At 34.1% G+C, this 14,772-nt stretch overlaps 1 protein-coding gene and 1 pseudogene across 1 annotated transcript; one reads left to right on the plus strand and one right to left on the minus strand.

Moving 5' to 3' along the window:
* Positions 1-291: 291 nt before the first annotated feature.
* Positions 292-4,501, minus strand: LOC114082907 (small ribosomal subunit protein uS5 pseudogene; annotated as a pseudogene).
* Positions 4,502-12,320: 7,819 nt separating this feature from the next.
* Positions 12,321-13,426, plus strand: Tas2r10 (taste 2 receptor member 10). The gene is given in 2 exon segments (XM_027924018.2): positions 12,321-12,596; positions 12,599-13,426. Coding segments are annotated over 2 exon segments (1,104 nt in total).
* The last annotated feature ends 1,346 nt before the right edge of the window (positions 13,427-14,772 follow it).

Raw genomic sequence — 14,772 nt, forward strand, 5'->3', positions numbered from 1 at the left:
TATAAAAAATGAATGTGCTTTTTCTCTTGAAACCTCAAACATGTCCTCAGCTCAGCTTTGGAATAGCCTTTAATTCCAGAATGTTATTCGGCTCAGATTTTTTTAACTTTATTTGTTTGATTATTTCTTTTAATTTAGCTTTAAATTAACAATAGATAAACCTTTGCATGATATTCTTATTCTTATTATTCAGGTCTCTTATTCTATCAGAGTTTTTATTTCTTTAAGAGGTTTCATTCATCTTATTTTTCTTATATAAAAACCCTATGTTGCAGCTGCAGCCTGGATCCTTTACACAGAGACTCTGGTGTGGGTTTTCACAAGATGGTGGGTGATTTCCTGATAGGGAGATTTGGTGAACACAGTCTCTTTCCAGAGATCAGGGTCAGGTCGCTGTATGTCTTGGAGATGGCATCAAAGGTGGCTTTGGCAAAATTACCCAAAGTGGCAGTACAACCCCTGGCAGAGGTGTAGCAGTCATCAGTACCAGCCATCAGCAGCAGCTTCTTGGGCACAGGGGCTGAGACGATGCCAGTGCCTCTGAGGGCAGGAATGAGACACAACAGCACAGAATCATAGCATCCTGTCACCTTGCAAGGGACAGTGTGGAGCTTGCCAATCTTGTTCCCTCAGTAGCTTCTCCACACAGAAACAATAGAGAGCTTGGCCAGGATGATGTCCCCTCCATAGCAGTGGCTACCTCCTCGATAGTAACAAATGCCTTGAACCTTGTCTGCTGGCCAGCATGAGTCAGCTTCTGTACAAACATGATCTTCAAAGCCTCTTCCTTGAGTGATGCCCCCAGGAAAAAAATCAATGATCTCAGATTCCTTGATAGCCAGAGAAAAGAGCTAGGTCTCCTTCAGGGACTTGATCTTCGTGTTGTTGACCAGGTGGCCCACCTTGGTGACCAGGACCCACTCCATGTCTTAGGGCTTACCTCAGAGGCCACTGCAGAATCCTTCCTGGACTGTAGCCTCCCATTTCCAGGCCCCCAGGGCCTCTGGGCCTTCCCACTACAACTTTTATTATTTTCCCAAAGAAACAAGAATTTTCATTTCTTAATTCTTCTGAAATGTGCAAGTTGTTGGGCTAGGAATTCCAATTCACTATTCACTATTTAGAAGTCTGGTCTCCAGTCCAGCATTTACTATCACATCAAAAAAAAAAAAAAAAAAATTACAGACATGATTAAGATTCCCAAATATTCTGTTTACCTTTTTGAAAATTATAATAGCTTTTTAGTTAAGGGAGACTTCCAAGTTCCTCTAAATTATTAATTGTGCCTTAATAATTTATTTAATATTCTATTAATTTAATAATTAAATTAATATTGATTTATTTAATGAATAAATGAATTCTCATGTCTCCTCCATTAACTGAACTTTCTTAAAGATTAATTCTTTTGTTAGTTCCAGCTCAGATTTCTCTTTATTGTTATGATTTTCTTTAATTTTTTATAGTATCTCTACGTGCAGTTGTAATCATTGGACAGGATTTAAACTAAATATGCTGTTTTTACTGTTTTTCTTGTTTTCTGTTGTTATTGTTTTGATTAAAATAGTATTTTATAATTTCAACTATGAATGCCTTCAGATAGGCCATGTTCTAATTTTCATATCTCTACAACTTCCAGTGGTCTGTCATTCAGCAGAAATAATACAGACACATGTTCCAATCCACCCTTTTAGATATTGAATTTTAAGACTTTAAATTATGGGTATGCCTTGGTTAGTTTAGGTGTCTAAAAGCCATCACTTTGGACCATATCAAATCTCCTGTTGTCTGAAAGCTGGAGCTTTCTGATGGGAGAGTGCTAGTTCTGGTGATTGTGCTGTGCAGGGAGTAAAGAAGGACCTTGAGAGATGTCCTCAAAGGTGAATGAACTGCTTTTTTTTTTTTTTTTTTTTGGAAGCATGACATCTTTGATATACCAGAAGAATCTGAGCTATTGCACTATATTTTCTTAATCTGATTATTTGTATGGTCATAAACTTTGTCCATTTTTCTACAGAACTATGCAAACTGTTTTTTACGAATTTATCAGATCCTGTTATGAAGTATGAGTATTACAAATATTGCAAGTATCTTTCAATAAATTATTTATTATTTATTTATGTGATATTATTCCCCATAGAACTGTTTTATAACTATATGAGCTTAAACTGTCACATTTCTTTTATAATTCTAAGATTTTGAATTATATTCTTAGGACTTTCATATTAAATTATTTAAATATTTTTATTTTTTGTTTTTGTTACAATCTCTGTGTTTTACAAGTAGATCTGTAATCAAATTCATAATTTGTATATTTTGTGAGGAGGGGAACCTAATTAGTTTAAATAAATCACCAATACACTAATACAGCTTTAAGGAGGTCTGCAAACGTAAGTACCTGCAGGTGCAAGGAAAGCATGTAAATGTGTAAAGACATTATAGTAGAGTTCATTGACATAAATTTGTGTACATATTCCTTATAATGTGTTCAAATTTATTTTTCAGTCAACTTTTGCTCATAGTCTGTCAGTGTGTACTTATTTTTTCTTTTCTTTTTCTGAGCTATTCTGCAACATTTACCCCTCTAGAAGATTTTTGGAATCAATTTCTCAAATCTCATCAAATATACTATTGGGATTTTGACTGGAATTGTGGTAAAGTTATAGATTTCTCTAAAACATAGTATATTTTCTCCAGAGGATGTAGTATATTTTTCTCCAGCTTCATTATTTTAAGCCTTCCCCTAGATTAAAAAAAAAAAAAAGTTTCAGTGTTTTTTTTTTCTCTCTTTTTTGTGTTACATTTTTTTTCTATGGATTCTATCCTTAAATCCATTTTAGTTTCATGAAAAATTTTGAATTAATTTTTTTGGATTATATATGAGATGAAGAATAATAAAACTTGATTTGAAGACTTGATAATATACCTGTGAAGTCTGATGACCTTGTAAAGAAAGGTTTTTGAACAATAGCAATAACCTGTAACTAGATTTGAATTTACTGCAGCAATGGAAATTGTGGGGTTGAAATTTTATATGAAAAGGACACTACAGACTTTTTGTTTGGAAGAAGAAGAGTATAGAGTATAGATGCTGATTAATAATCTGGTTTTATACATTCTTAAAATACAAATGAACAACTTCTATAGTAAAAAGTAGAAAGCCAACTAACAACTTTTCTCCTTAAAAAAAAAAAAACAAAAAACGGTAATATGTTATAACTCCAACATGAAAAGAATTGGTGGAAATGTGTCAGAAAACCACCAAGCTTCCTCAGATAAACAGCTATGGTTGTAAATATACAATTTAAGATGAATAATGAAAAATACTGTTCCAATTTTCATATTAACATTTTAATTAATTAATAGTACTACTTTGCAAAAATTATCTACAATAGCAATTTGAATTAACAATCAAAAAAACTTTAAAATACTGGTACACTTAAACTCATTATTCAGCTTATTGATGTTTTATCTAAGTAAGTAGAGAATTATTTCTACATACTACAATACTGATTACATAATTTTATTTAATAGAAAAATGAAGTAGAAGGAGAAAGGAAGACAGAGATAATACCCCAAAATAAGGGCTCCTGAGGAGTAAATATATTGTATGTCCTTGATATACCATTATAAAGTTATTAAAATCATTGTTGTAGAGAGTTTACAAACTTAAAAAAGTCCCTAAATTCTAATGCTGATTTAAAAACTACACCTCAGCATTACAAAAACTGTAATTCTTTCTGTGTATAATAAAAAGAAAAAATAATGAACAGCTAAATGCTAAAATATTGCATGCTTGTATTTCATCCAAAATTTATCATTTTTAAAACAGTATTTAAAATGATATTGATATGACCTGAAAGGCTGCTTCTTTATGGCAGGAAGAAAAAACATTTCCTTGGGAATTATAGTCCTCAGGTTTAAGTCATATATTGCCTACCAAGTTTCCTGAAAATTTCAAACTCTGTATTTTACTTTGTAACTCAGCAACCTACACTGTGAATGCTCTATAACTGATTGCCAATGGGAGTGTTGCTGGTTTTAACTTGTTGAAGAACTTTATTATGGTAAAAATAGGTGTTCAAGGTTCCTATTTCACACTTCAGATTTGTAAATCAAATGATGTAGTTCTTTGGGAGAGCAAAAAGGATTTTCATCCAAAGGAATGAAAATTAATCTGTCTTTATTTGCGTGTTAGCAAATGAGTGTTTGGACCTTTTATCATATCTATATGTAGGAAAAAACAGTTTGCAATTGACATCTGGATCAAGATTGGAAATTTTTAGCAGAAGTGGTTGGAAACTGTTTGATGGCTTATGAAGAGTAATTCCACAGTCCTACTGCAAACAGTGGGCTTCATAGTTAACGACAGAAACCACATCAAAAACAAGGAGAAGAATACTAATTGCATAATCAACCTTAAGATCTATATCATTATTTAGTAAGTCATCTGACAATTCCTCAACCAGCAAACTACAGTGTAGAGTTTTCTGTTGACAGCCATGTCGAATATGTTGGAGAAAAATTTCATGATTCCAACACATGGGAAATTTATGACAGGAATTTTAGGGAATGAACTCACTGGACTCATAAGTTGTATTGCCTGGATTAGAAATCAGAAGTTCTTTGGATGACTTCTTTCTTACTAGTCTAGCCTTTAACAGAATCTGTTGATTTGTTGCTACAAATTGTAAATGTGTTTTCAGTTCTGTCCCAGGAAATCCCTGACACATGCTAACTGGGACCTGCATATTGGCCAACCTCTTGAGCACTTGCTTTGCTACTTACCTTATTTCCTGAAGATTGCCAATTTCTCCTTTTTTTTCCATTAGCTAAAATGGAGGATTAACAAGGTGGGTTTCAGAGTCTACTGGTTTCTGTGCCTTTCCTGTTCATGAGCTTTGCTTTGTCACATAGCTTTGATGTCTTCTGGTATCATGTCCAAAAACATAAAAGAAATAAGGCCAGGTTTTTTCATATGAAACAAAATTTTATAGTTAAACTATTATTATCTTTATTTTTTTTGTCCCTCTCTCCTGTATTTCCTCTTTTTTGTTGTTCCCTTTTTTGTGGAAATGCATGAAGCATATTAAGTTTAATGTCGGGCATTTCAGAGATCCCACGGTAGAGGCCCACATCAAAGCAGTTACTCTTTTTTTCTTACTGTGTCTTTTGTCCTTTCCTCTGTATCAATTTATCCTTTTTATGACATTTGAGAGTTTGGGGGCTGGAGGAGTATTTTTGTTTTGTTTGCTACAGAACAAACTGGTTGTGATATTTGGTTTTGTGATAGGAATTCTATATCCTTCAGGTCACTTGTGTGTTGTGATTTTTGTAAATGTCCAAATGAGAAAAGCCTGAAGCTTATCCTAAAAAGACAGGTACTCTAAGCTACACAGATAGGCCTGCAAGAGAATTTTGTAGAATCTACCTGGCTTCATTGGATTCTTCTTTTGTATGTGCACTGTGACAGTGAGGATCACATAAGTTATTCCTAGACTTGGATAGAACTCTAATCTAATAAAAACAAACAAACTAAAAAAGCAAAGAGAAAATACATCAGAGGACTTCAAGCTTAGTTAGAACGTTTATATTATTTTTTTAAATATTTTTATTTTTTAATTGTAGTTGGACACAATACTTTTATTTATTTTTAATTGTAGTTGGACACAATACTTTTATTTATTTTTATGTGGTGCTGATGTTTGAACCCAGGGCCTCATACGTGATAGGTGAGCACTCTACCGCTGAGCCACAACCCCAGCCCCTTTTATATTTTTTAAAGTATTTACTCACATCAATCTACAGAAGATGGATGTTGTCAGAAATTAAAGGTCATCAAAGTAGAATGAGTAAGAGATAGTGAAACTTAACCAGGAAAAAGTTAAATAGAAAACATATTCACAGAACATTGAAAGTCACTGATTATTAATACTGAGTTGCTTAAAAGTTAGGATGGTAGAATCAGTCAGTGTTTTGTGGAATTATGAAGTCAATATGGATCTGCAAAGTAAACTATTGTTCAGAAAGTCATAGTTTATGCCAAATGTGCCATTATCTCCAACAATTTATTTCCTTTAGGAAACAACTTTGTCTCTCTAATATGGATTTAACCTTTATTTCATATTTTGCTAACCTTTTACAATAAATTTTTACTCATGAATATTTTTGACACTGATGTAACTAACCACAGAAATTATATAGTCCAGATTTTGTGGAAACTGTTAAACAGTTGTCATGACAGCCTAGGTACTACTTCCTGAAATTTGATTATAATAGCATATTGTAAAATCTAAGCAATGAGAAATTATCGTATATAGAATGCACATTGTGTTGTTGGAAAAACAAAATGCCTGTTTCTCCTCTACTTTCACACCACAATAAACAGAAGATTTCTGCACTCTCAAAAGTTATGAGGACAAAGGTCAAATATTTTCCCTCATATGTGGAAGCTAGAATAAAATAAACACAAGGGGGAGCAAAGGATAGGATATTATAAAGATAAAGAGAAGATCAGTAATGCAGAATAAGGAAATCAAGAGGCAGTGTGAAGGGATGGGAAAGGAAAGGAAATGCAGAATGAATTCTTTAAAAATCATTTTATGTGCAAATATAGATAGGCCACAGGGAATTTCACTTTTATGTATAAGTAAAAGAACCAATCAAATGTAAAACCAATCAAATGTAAATAAATAGATGAGCAAAAAAAAAAAGTCTAACAGAGTAAAGATAACATGGGAGGGAAGAAAGGACAGGAAGCAAAAAGAGGAGGGAAAGAGTGGGGATCGTGAAATGAAATCAAATTCTATGATTTTGTTAGGATGAACCCAACTACTATGTATAACTATAAAGCTCTAATAAACAAAATAAAATAGAATAAAATTTAAAGTTATGGGAGTATTTCTCCACCAGTGAGCAATGAGTTCCCCAATAGCAGATACTTCTGTCACTATCTACACTCTCTAACACTATATACCTAGAGATCAAGTTGCATCCCTCACAGTGAATGCTCAGTCCAAAGACTGCTCCCCACTTCAGATACAAGTTGCAAACCCCAGATTAGTTTTTCCTAACCCAACAGCTATCAGCCTGGATTCCCACAGTCCTCTCTTTAGGTTCCATTAATTTGCTTGGCCCACAAAACTCGGGAAATATTTCCTTATGTTTATCAGCTTTAAAGGATATTACAGTGGACACAGACAAAGAGATGCATATAGTGAGGAATGGGAAAGGTGCAAAGTTGTTGTGCAGTCTCTGGTTGCACCACCCTGCAGAACCTCCACCACATCTTGTGCTGCCTGAAGCACTCTGAACTCTGTCCCTTTGGGTTTTTAATGGAAATGCCATGACTTAGGTATGATTGCTAGCAGACTATGCACAGAAAACTAGCAAGGCCTGCCTGCTGAGATTCTTTTGCTCCCCAAACAGCATGTTTTCCTCCAGGATATGAAGCAGGACCACACTGGAATGGGGAGGACCTATTATCAGACAAAGTAGATCAGGGAATTTCTTTATAGCCAGGAAAGATTCGATTTTTCTATAACCTGCCTTAGAAAGTTATAAACCAGGAACCATGGGGGAAAAAATATGTGTGTGGAGGGGGCAGTCCTTGTATAATTTTTTTTTTTTTTTGCATTACTGGGGATTGAACATTACTGGGGATTGAACCCAGGAGTTCTCTGCCTCTTAGCTACATCCCTGGCCCTTTTTATTTTTATTTTGAAACAAGGTCTTGCTAAGTTGCCCAGGCTGACCTCAATTTTGATTTTCCTGCCTCAGCTTCCCAAGTTGCTGGAATTACAGATATGTACCACCATATCTGGCTTGTACAAAAAATTTTTACATTTTCATTCACAGCTCTGCTGGTTCCGAGGGAAGAGGATCATGCTGCTTGATATATACTGTGTTTTTGAACCACTTACATTCATTGTGTGGCTAGTAAATATTCCCCTAAGACTCATAAATGTAGTTTTATCTTGCTTGTTCTTAGTACAGAATGAGGACACAAGAACCACTATTAACTTGTGTCTATTTTATCCTGTGATTTCAGCCATAGGGAACTTTTTCTTATTCAACCATCGTTCTTCCTCAGATTTATATTATTGAATCTTAGCATAAGAATAAACTCACTCTGAGGAATTTCCGCTTAAATTGGAAACTCATCAAACATTCTCCAAAAACTACATAGGTTAACTAGATAAACTAAAGCCACAAAAATTCCACACCCTCAGCTTAAATAGAAGATAGAAAGTAATAAAATGTTCGGGTGATTTCTAAATAGAAAATTGCACACCAAATTCCCACAAAAATCTCTCTATCCTCCTGCTGTAAGCCCTTTGGAGTTTGGTGGTGATGGTCATGGCATGGAAGGTCCCTGGAAAATTTGTGTGAAAGACACAAAAGTGGAGTGAGGATCTAAGAATTGACTAATCTCTCCCTGAGAAGAAAAACATCCATCTTAAAATGCAAAAATTCTGAAAAAAGTAATCCTGGCAGATGATAACAAGGACCACACAAAAGGGAATTTAAAGTGTGCAGTTTCATAAAAATTGTTTTTGGAGGATGAAAGGGAGACAAAAGAAGGGAATGACCCTGGGGAAATCTAGGTAACCAAAGAAAAAAAGAAGAGTAGTCAGTTTGGACTTAGGACCCTAAGTCTGAGATGATTACATCTGCAAAGCCCCCTTTTCCGAATAAGGTCTCATTCAGAGGTACCAGGTTTAGCTCCAGTATTTTTATCCTAAGAAAAGATACTTCCACCAACTACTCTATCCTAATAAGAGTTGGAGCTCTACATGGAGGGAGTTAAGTGGAGAGAGAATATCCCTCCTTAAAATTTATTTTCTTCTCAGGTACTATAATCAGGTGGATTCTGAGACATTTGTCAGTTTGATATGCAAATGAGACCAGACAGGACATAGAATAAAGGAGGAGACCCTGGAGAGACAAATACTTTCCTCCTGTTTTCCCTCTGGTATATTTTAGAAATGAGATCTCAGTCAAATGGGATGTTGTGGCTCAGGAGTGAGGAGGTGTGTGGTGCAGACCTAGTTGGACCTTTCTCCGGACAGAAAAGCCCAGAGGGCCTGAGCCAGTGTGGTAAAGAGAGATTTACAAATGCTGAACACAGGACTTCTAACCCTTAAGAATCCCAAAATTAAAGCTGTAACCAGTAGGGGATTCTGGCTATATTTAATCTCAAGAATCAGAATTTGTAAAGAAACATAAAATTTAGTTCTAACTTGTTACTTTAAAGTTTTAGATGAGTAAATTTAAACTTTCCTGTTAGAAGAAAGAACAAAATGATGTCATAGAATCTTCTCATTTGCATTTTAGCAAATGTGAGTTCAGCCTTCAGCTAATCTGAGAAATTCAGCCTGAGATAATGGCAAAAAGATATATTTGATAATCAATCTGATACAAGGATGCTGTTTAGAAGGATTTTGTGTTTGGAATGACTTTTATGGAGCTTCCAGTAGTGTTTGCTCACATCAGGGTTAGATATTTTTTTGGTCTGAAACAGACTCCAAAATAAAAGCCCAAAGAAGAGTATTTTCAACTGTTGTATCATTTTCCAAAAGTCATCTGGAAAACAATCATTCAGTTTTGACAGAAATAATGAGAATGTACTTCTGATATGTCAAGTGCATTCAAAAAGTTTTTAATAATAATTGAAAGTTTAGAATCCATAATAAGGATTTGGGGAAATGGATTCATTGGATTAGTAATTTGTACTGAATAAATCAAAACCAAGAACATCTTGTTTGACTTCATCCTCAGTGTTTAGCTACCTCCAGAATTGGAGATGCATACAGTCTTCCTGCTTTTACCATCAGTCTTAAAAGGGAAGAAGACCAATTTGCAGGTGGTACACAGTCCATTAAAACAGAATGAAATAAGAAAAAGTATCCATATTAGTTGAAGGATTTAACAAAGATACTCATGCAAGATAAATATTCAAATAACAGAGATATCTTGGATTTCAACATAAATGCATTTGAAAACATCTTTCCCCATTTCTGAAAGTGATCAAAAGCATAAAGAGCCAAGAAAAATCTTTTAAGTTGTAAATAAAGACTGTATTCTTTAAATTTTGAAACACTGTATGAGTTATACCTAAGAAGACCCAAGTAAATATATAAGTATACTATTGGGAATTTAAGATTAAGTATATGGTAATACCAAATCTTTCTTTATTATAATTTTATTGAAATGACATTTAAAATAGATTTAGTTAGGAAATTTACAAAAAAAAAAAAAGATTGCAGCACATCAACAAATATAAAGATGAAATAATTGCAAAGTACTTGTTTTGGTTTTCTTCCCTCTTTCCCTCCTCACCCCTAGTCTTTCTCTTTCAAGATGAAAAGCACTTTAATTTCTGAATGCAGAATTTTTATGGATTCACTACATTTCTAGTTGAATGTGGAAATTCACAAAATACCACCACATCCATTCTGAACATTAGACATTTATTGGAAATTGTTTTATGAATCAAAGTATAATTAATCTTGGTGAATCCTAAGTGCATGTGAAAAGAATGTATATTCTGGAGTTATAAGTAATCCTCTGTAAGTGTTGATTTAATAAAATTACTTGACAGCGTTCTTGGAATTCTGTATAACTTTACTGGTGTTTTATCTATGTGTTTCGTCTATTAGTATGAGTGGGTGTCTTAGTCTGTTTGTGCTATAAAAAAACCCCTTAGATTGGGTGATTAATAAACAATAGAAATTTATTTCCTCATAGTTTTAGAGTCTGGGAAATCCAAAATCAAGGCATCAGCAGATCTGAGTTGTTGTGAGGGCTATTATCCGCTTCCAAGATGGCACCTTTTGCTGTATCTCTTGTTGCTGCTTCTTTCTGAAATTGAATCTCTTGTATTTGTACACACTTCATTCATAGCTGATATAGCACACAAATTCTTGTTAATTCTAATATGGGTAGTCCATATGAAGATTAAGCCTGTTTCTTTTTTCTTTTCTAAATGTCATTCCTGGACATTCCCAAGCCTCATCGTGAGCTCATTCTGTGATTACGCTCTTGGGAGTCATGCCAGTGTTAACGGCAACAAGCTCTTCTCTTCACTAAAGCTGCATTTATTCATTTTTAAGACAAAGGTAAAGATAGTTCCTGTCTTAAAGACTTGAAGCCTTATTGTGAAGTTGAAATAAAAAAATAATAATGAAGTACTTAACAGCACTAAGAACATAATATGGGCTAAATATTAGATTTTACTTTTAACATTTAGATCAATATAATGGTTTCCTTGAGTGTTTCCTGATTTTTACATTAGAACACAAAATCCGTGAGTTAAAAAACCTTTGAAAGTCCATCTGCCCTCAGTGACCAGAAGCAAGCATGGTATACTTTGACACTCAGGAAATATTCATTGAATAAATGATGGATGGATGTGAGCAAATGAAACTATGCTTTCATGTTAAAAGTGGTGAACATTATCTTCTGAATTCCTGGATGCAACAACTAAGAGTATTGCATAAAAAACATTGCAACAACTCTGTGAGATAATATTTGTGAAACTTACTATGCCAACAAAACAACTTTTTTTTGTTTTTGTAACAGGAATTGAACCCAGGGGTGCTCAACCACTAAGCCACATCTCCAGCTCTTTCTTTATGTTTTATTTAGAGACAGGGTCTCACTAAGTTTTTAGGGCCTCACTAAGTTGCTGAGGCTGGCTTTGAACTTGATCCTCCTGCCTCAGCTTCCTGAGCTGCTGGGATTACAGGCATATACCCCCATACCTGGCTAGAACTTACATTTTAATTAAAAGTTTAATTAATTTTTCAAGATAAGCATCTACAATGACTACATTAATTTGGTACTTCTATATGCTAGTTTTTCCTTTATATATATTTAAACTGTGATCATAGACAATAAAAATGATGGTGATTTTATATTGAAAAAGATGAAGTCCAATGTTTGTTTCTGATATGTTTTTTATCCTGTAGGTCTAGTTTGGCACTTCTACTCCATAATTCAGTTTATTAAATGCAAAAGAGTCTTAGAAGGACAAGGAAAATCTATAAAACGGAAACTTTCATTTGCATATTAACAAATTATAAGTAGGCATCTGTCTAGATATATGTTCCATAGACTAGCTAAGTTATATAGAAATAACTGGATCAATTTCTGTGAAGACGTTTCTGATAGGATCACCAGTCATTCCTGAGGCACTTTAAAGTCTTTATTTAAAGAAAGAGAAGAAAGTCACACTTCCCATCAAGCCGCTAATATATGCTTCTTTTTGGAGCAGGTAATTGAAAGCAGATGCAACAGAAGTGACCTTGGATACTGAAGATATGCCAAGCGTGGTAGAAATCCTCTTTTTTGTCACAACTACTCAGTTAGTACTGGGGGTTTTGGGGAATGAATTTATTGGACTTGTAAACTGCATGGACTGTGTCAAGAATAAGAAGTTCTCTATTATTAGCTTTATTCTCACAGGCTTGGCTATTTCTAGAGTTTCTATAATATGGTACATAAGTTTTGATGGAGTCATAAAGTCATTCTCTCCAGATATGCATACTTCTAGTACCCTAACTGAATATTTTAGTTACTTAGTTGAATGTTTTAGTTCCTCTATCACTCGAATATCTGGTTTGCTACCAACCTCAGCATCTTCTATTTCCTGAAGACAGCGAAGTTTTCCCACTACATATTTCGCTGGTTGAAGAGAAGAATCAATAGAGTTTTTGCCTTTCTGATTGGATGCTTGTTTGTGTCATGGTTACTTACTTTTCTACAAGTTGTGAAGGTGATTAATGGTGATAAAATAAACCATAGAAACACATCATAGCTGTTTCACCTACAGGGAAGTGATTTCTTACTTAAACAGATTTTTCTCAATCTGGGAGTCACTCTCTTCTTTACAGTATTCCTAATTACCTGTGTCCTATTGATCGTTTCCCTGTGGAGACACAAAAGTCATATGCAACTGAACAACACAGGATTCGCAGACCTCAATACAGAAGCTCATGTGAAAGCCATGGAAGTTTTAATATCTTTTATCATCCTCTTTATCTTGCATGTGATAGGCAACCTCATAGAAGCAGTATGTGGTAGTAAGCCAGAAAACAAACTGCTATTTACTTTTGGTTTCACAACCACAGCCATATATCCCTGGGGTCATTCCTTTATCCTAATTCTAGGAAACAACAAGCTAAAGCAAACTTGCTGGAGGGTAGTGCAGCAATTAAAGTGCTGTGAGAAAGGAAAAAATCTCAGAGCCTCAGACAGGCTTGCACAGAAATGTATGTTTCAGGAGAATAATCCACTGAGAAAATCCTCAAAGACCTTTCTCCTTCCTTTGCATCATATTCTTTTATTGTTCTATAACTGTGTTATGGAACTTCATTCAATTTTCCATGATATGTTCTACTATGTCTCAGAGAATATCTCTCTCTGATGAGATTTTAGTCTCATGTGCAAGTTCCTGACTCTTCAACATCTTCTCATACTCTTCCCAGAGGAAAAATGTCAGCCTGGAACTATTCTAGGTAAAGACTATTGTGTTGGGAAGAGACATTTAAAACAAGCTTCTTTATTGTGCTTTGCCCAACTGCCCTGAAGCACCAACCCCCATCTTCTTCCTCAGGAAGATCTACAGAAAAAGAAACCAAGACAGAAAATCTTGATCAATCTTGACAGTTAAGATATGGACTTGAGAAACAGAAAAGGATGCTTTTTTTGTGTGTGCAATTTTAATAATTTAGAAAGTTACTTTTATATTCACTGTTAAAATCCTAATGTGCTTTAAAAAAAAAACTTGGGTATGTTTGTTAAAGTACGAGTAATCATATTGGTGAAAGTGAAAATTAGTTAGAGAAAGAGTCTGCCTTAGGGAGAGGGGATCAGAATACCGATGAAATGAGTCTTCAGACTCCTCAGTAAAGTGATTTGAGATGAAAAGTAATGAATCAATCAGTTGAGTAAGGATTCTGCCACATCTACAGATCCACAGGACTCAACATGATCTCTGACCAAGGGACAAAAGACTGACCAAGGAAAAGGTCAGGAAAATAAAATGTTGTGGCCCAGGGCTCCTCAGGCACATGGGCATAGGCATATTCACACACAGTTCCAGGAACTGGAAGAGCATATAGAGAATATTGAAATTATTTTTAACAGAAATTCTAATGAAAATGAATTGGATACATTGCTTGCAGAATTGGTAAGTAGTCTGCAGCAACAGTGAACCAATATTTCAATAGTAAAAAAAAAAATCCATTTATTCCAATCTCAAAATCACTCAAGGTTATTATTTTAATGTTGCTACTTAGATTATAAAAAGACTTTTGAATTTGTATATATTTGATTACTAGGGTGTTTACAAATTTTTATAGGATTTAAACATTTTAGGAATTACTTTCTCTTATTTTTTCAAGTCTTCTGGCTATTCTTACCAATTTTGTGATTATAAATTAGCACTATTATATGTTAGGATTTTTTTCTCTTAATTAGTTCTTTAGCAAATAATTCGTGGTGTTTGTAGAAATGCCTTTGTAATTTAGATAAAAACAAAAATCAAAATTTACAAGTTTTATTCATGATTTCTTCTAGTGTTATTTTTGCCAATATTAATTTACTTTTATAGATTATTTTCCCTTTTTCAATAGTTCCATTTTTTACTATAAAATAATATGATTTTATTGCACCTAAAATTAGCACAGAAAAGCATGAAGGAGAAATTGATTAATCATGTTTGCAACATTTAACCATTATTAGTATATTTTAAATAAATTTTAAGATAGG

This window comes from Marmota flaviventris, chromosome 3 (assembly GCF_047511675.1).
Source record: "Marmota flaviventris isolate mMarFla1 chromosome 3, mMarFla1.hap1, whole genome shotgun sequence".
NCBI classification, from domain to species: domain Eukaryota; kingdom Metazoa; phylum Chordata; class Mammalia; order Rodentia; family Sciuridae; genus Marmota; species Marmota flaviventris.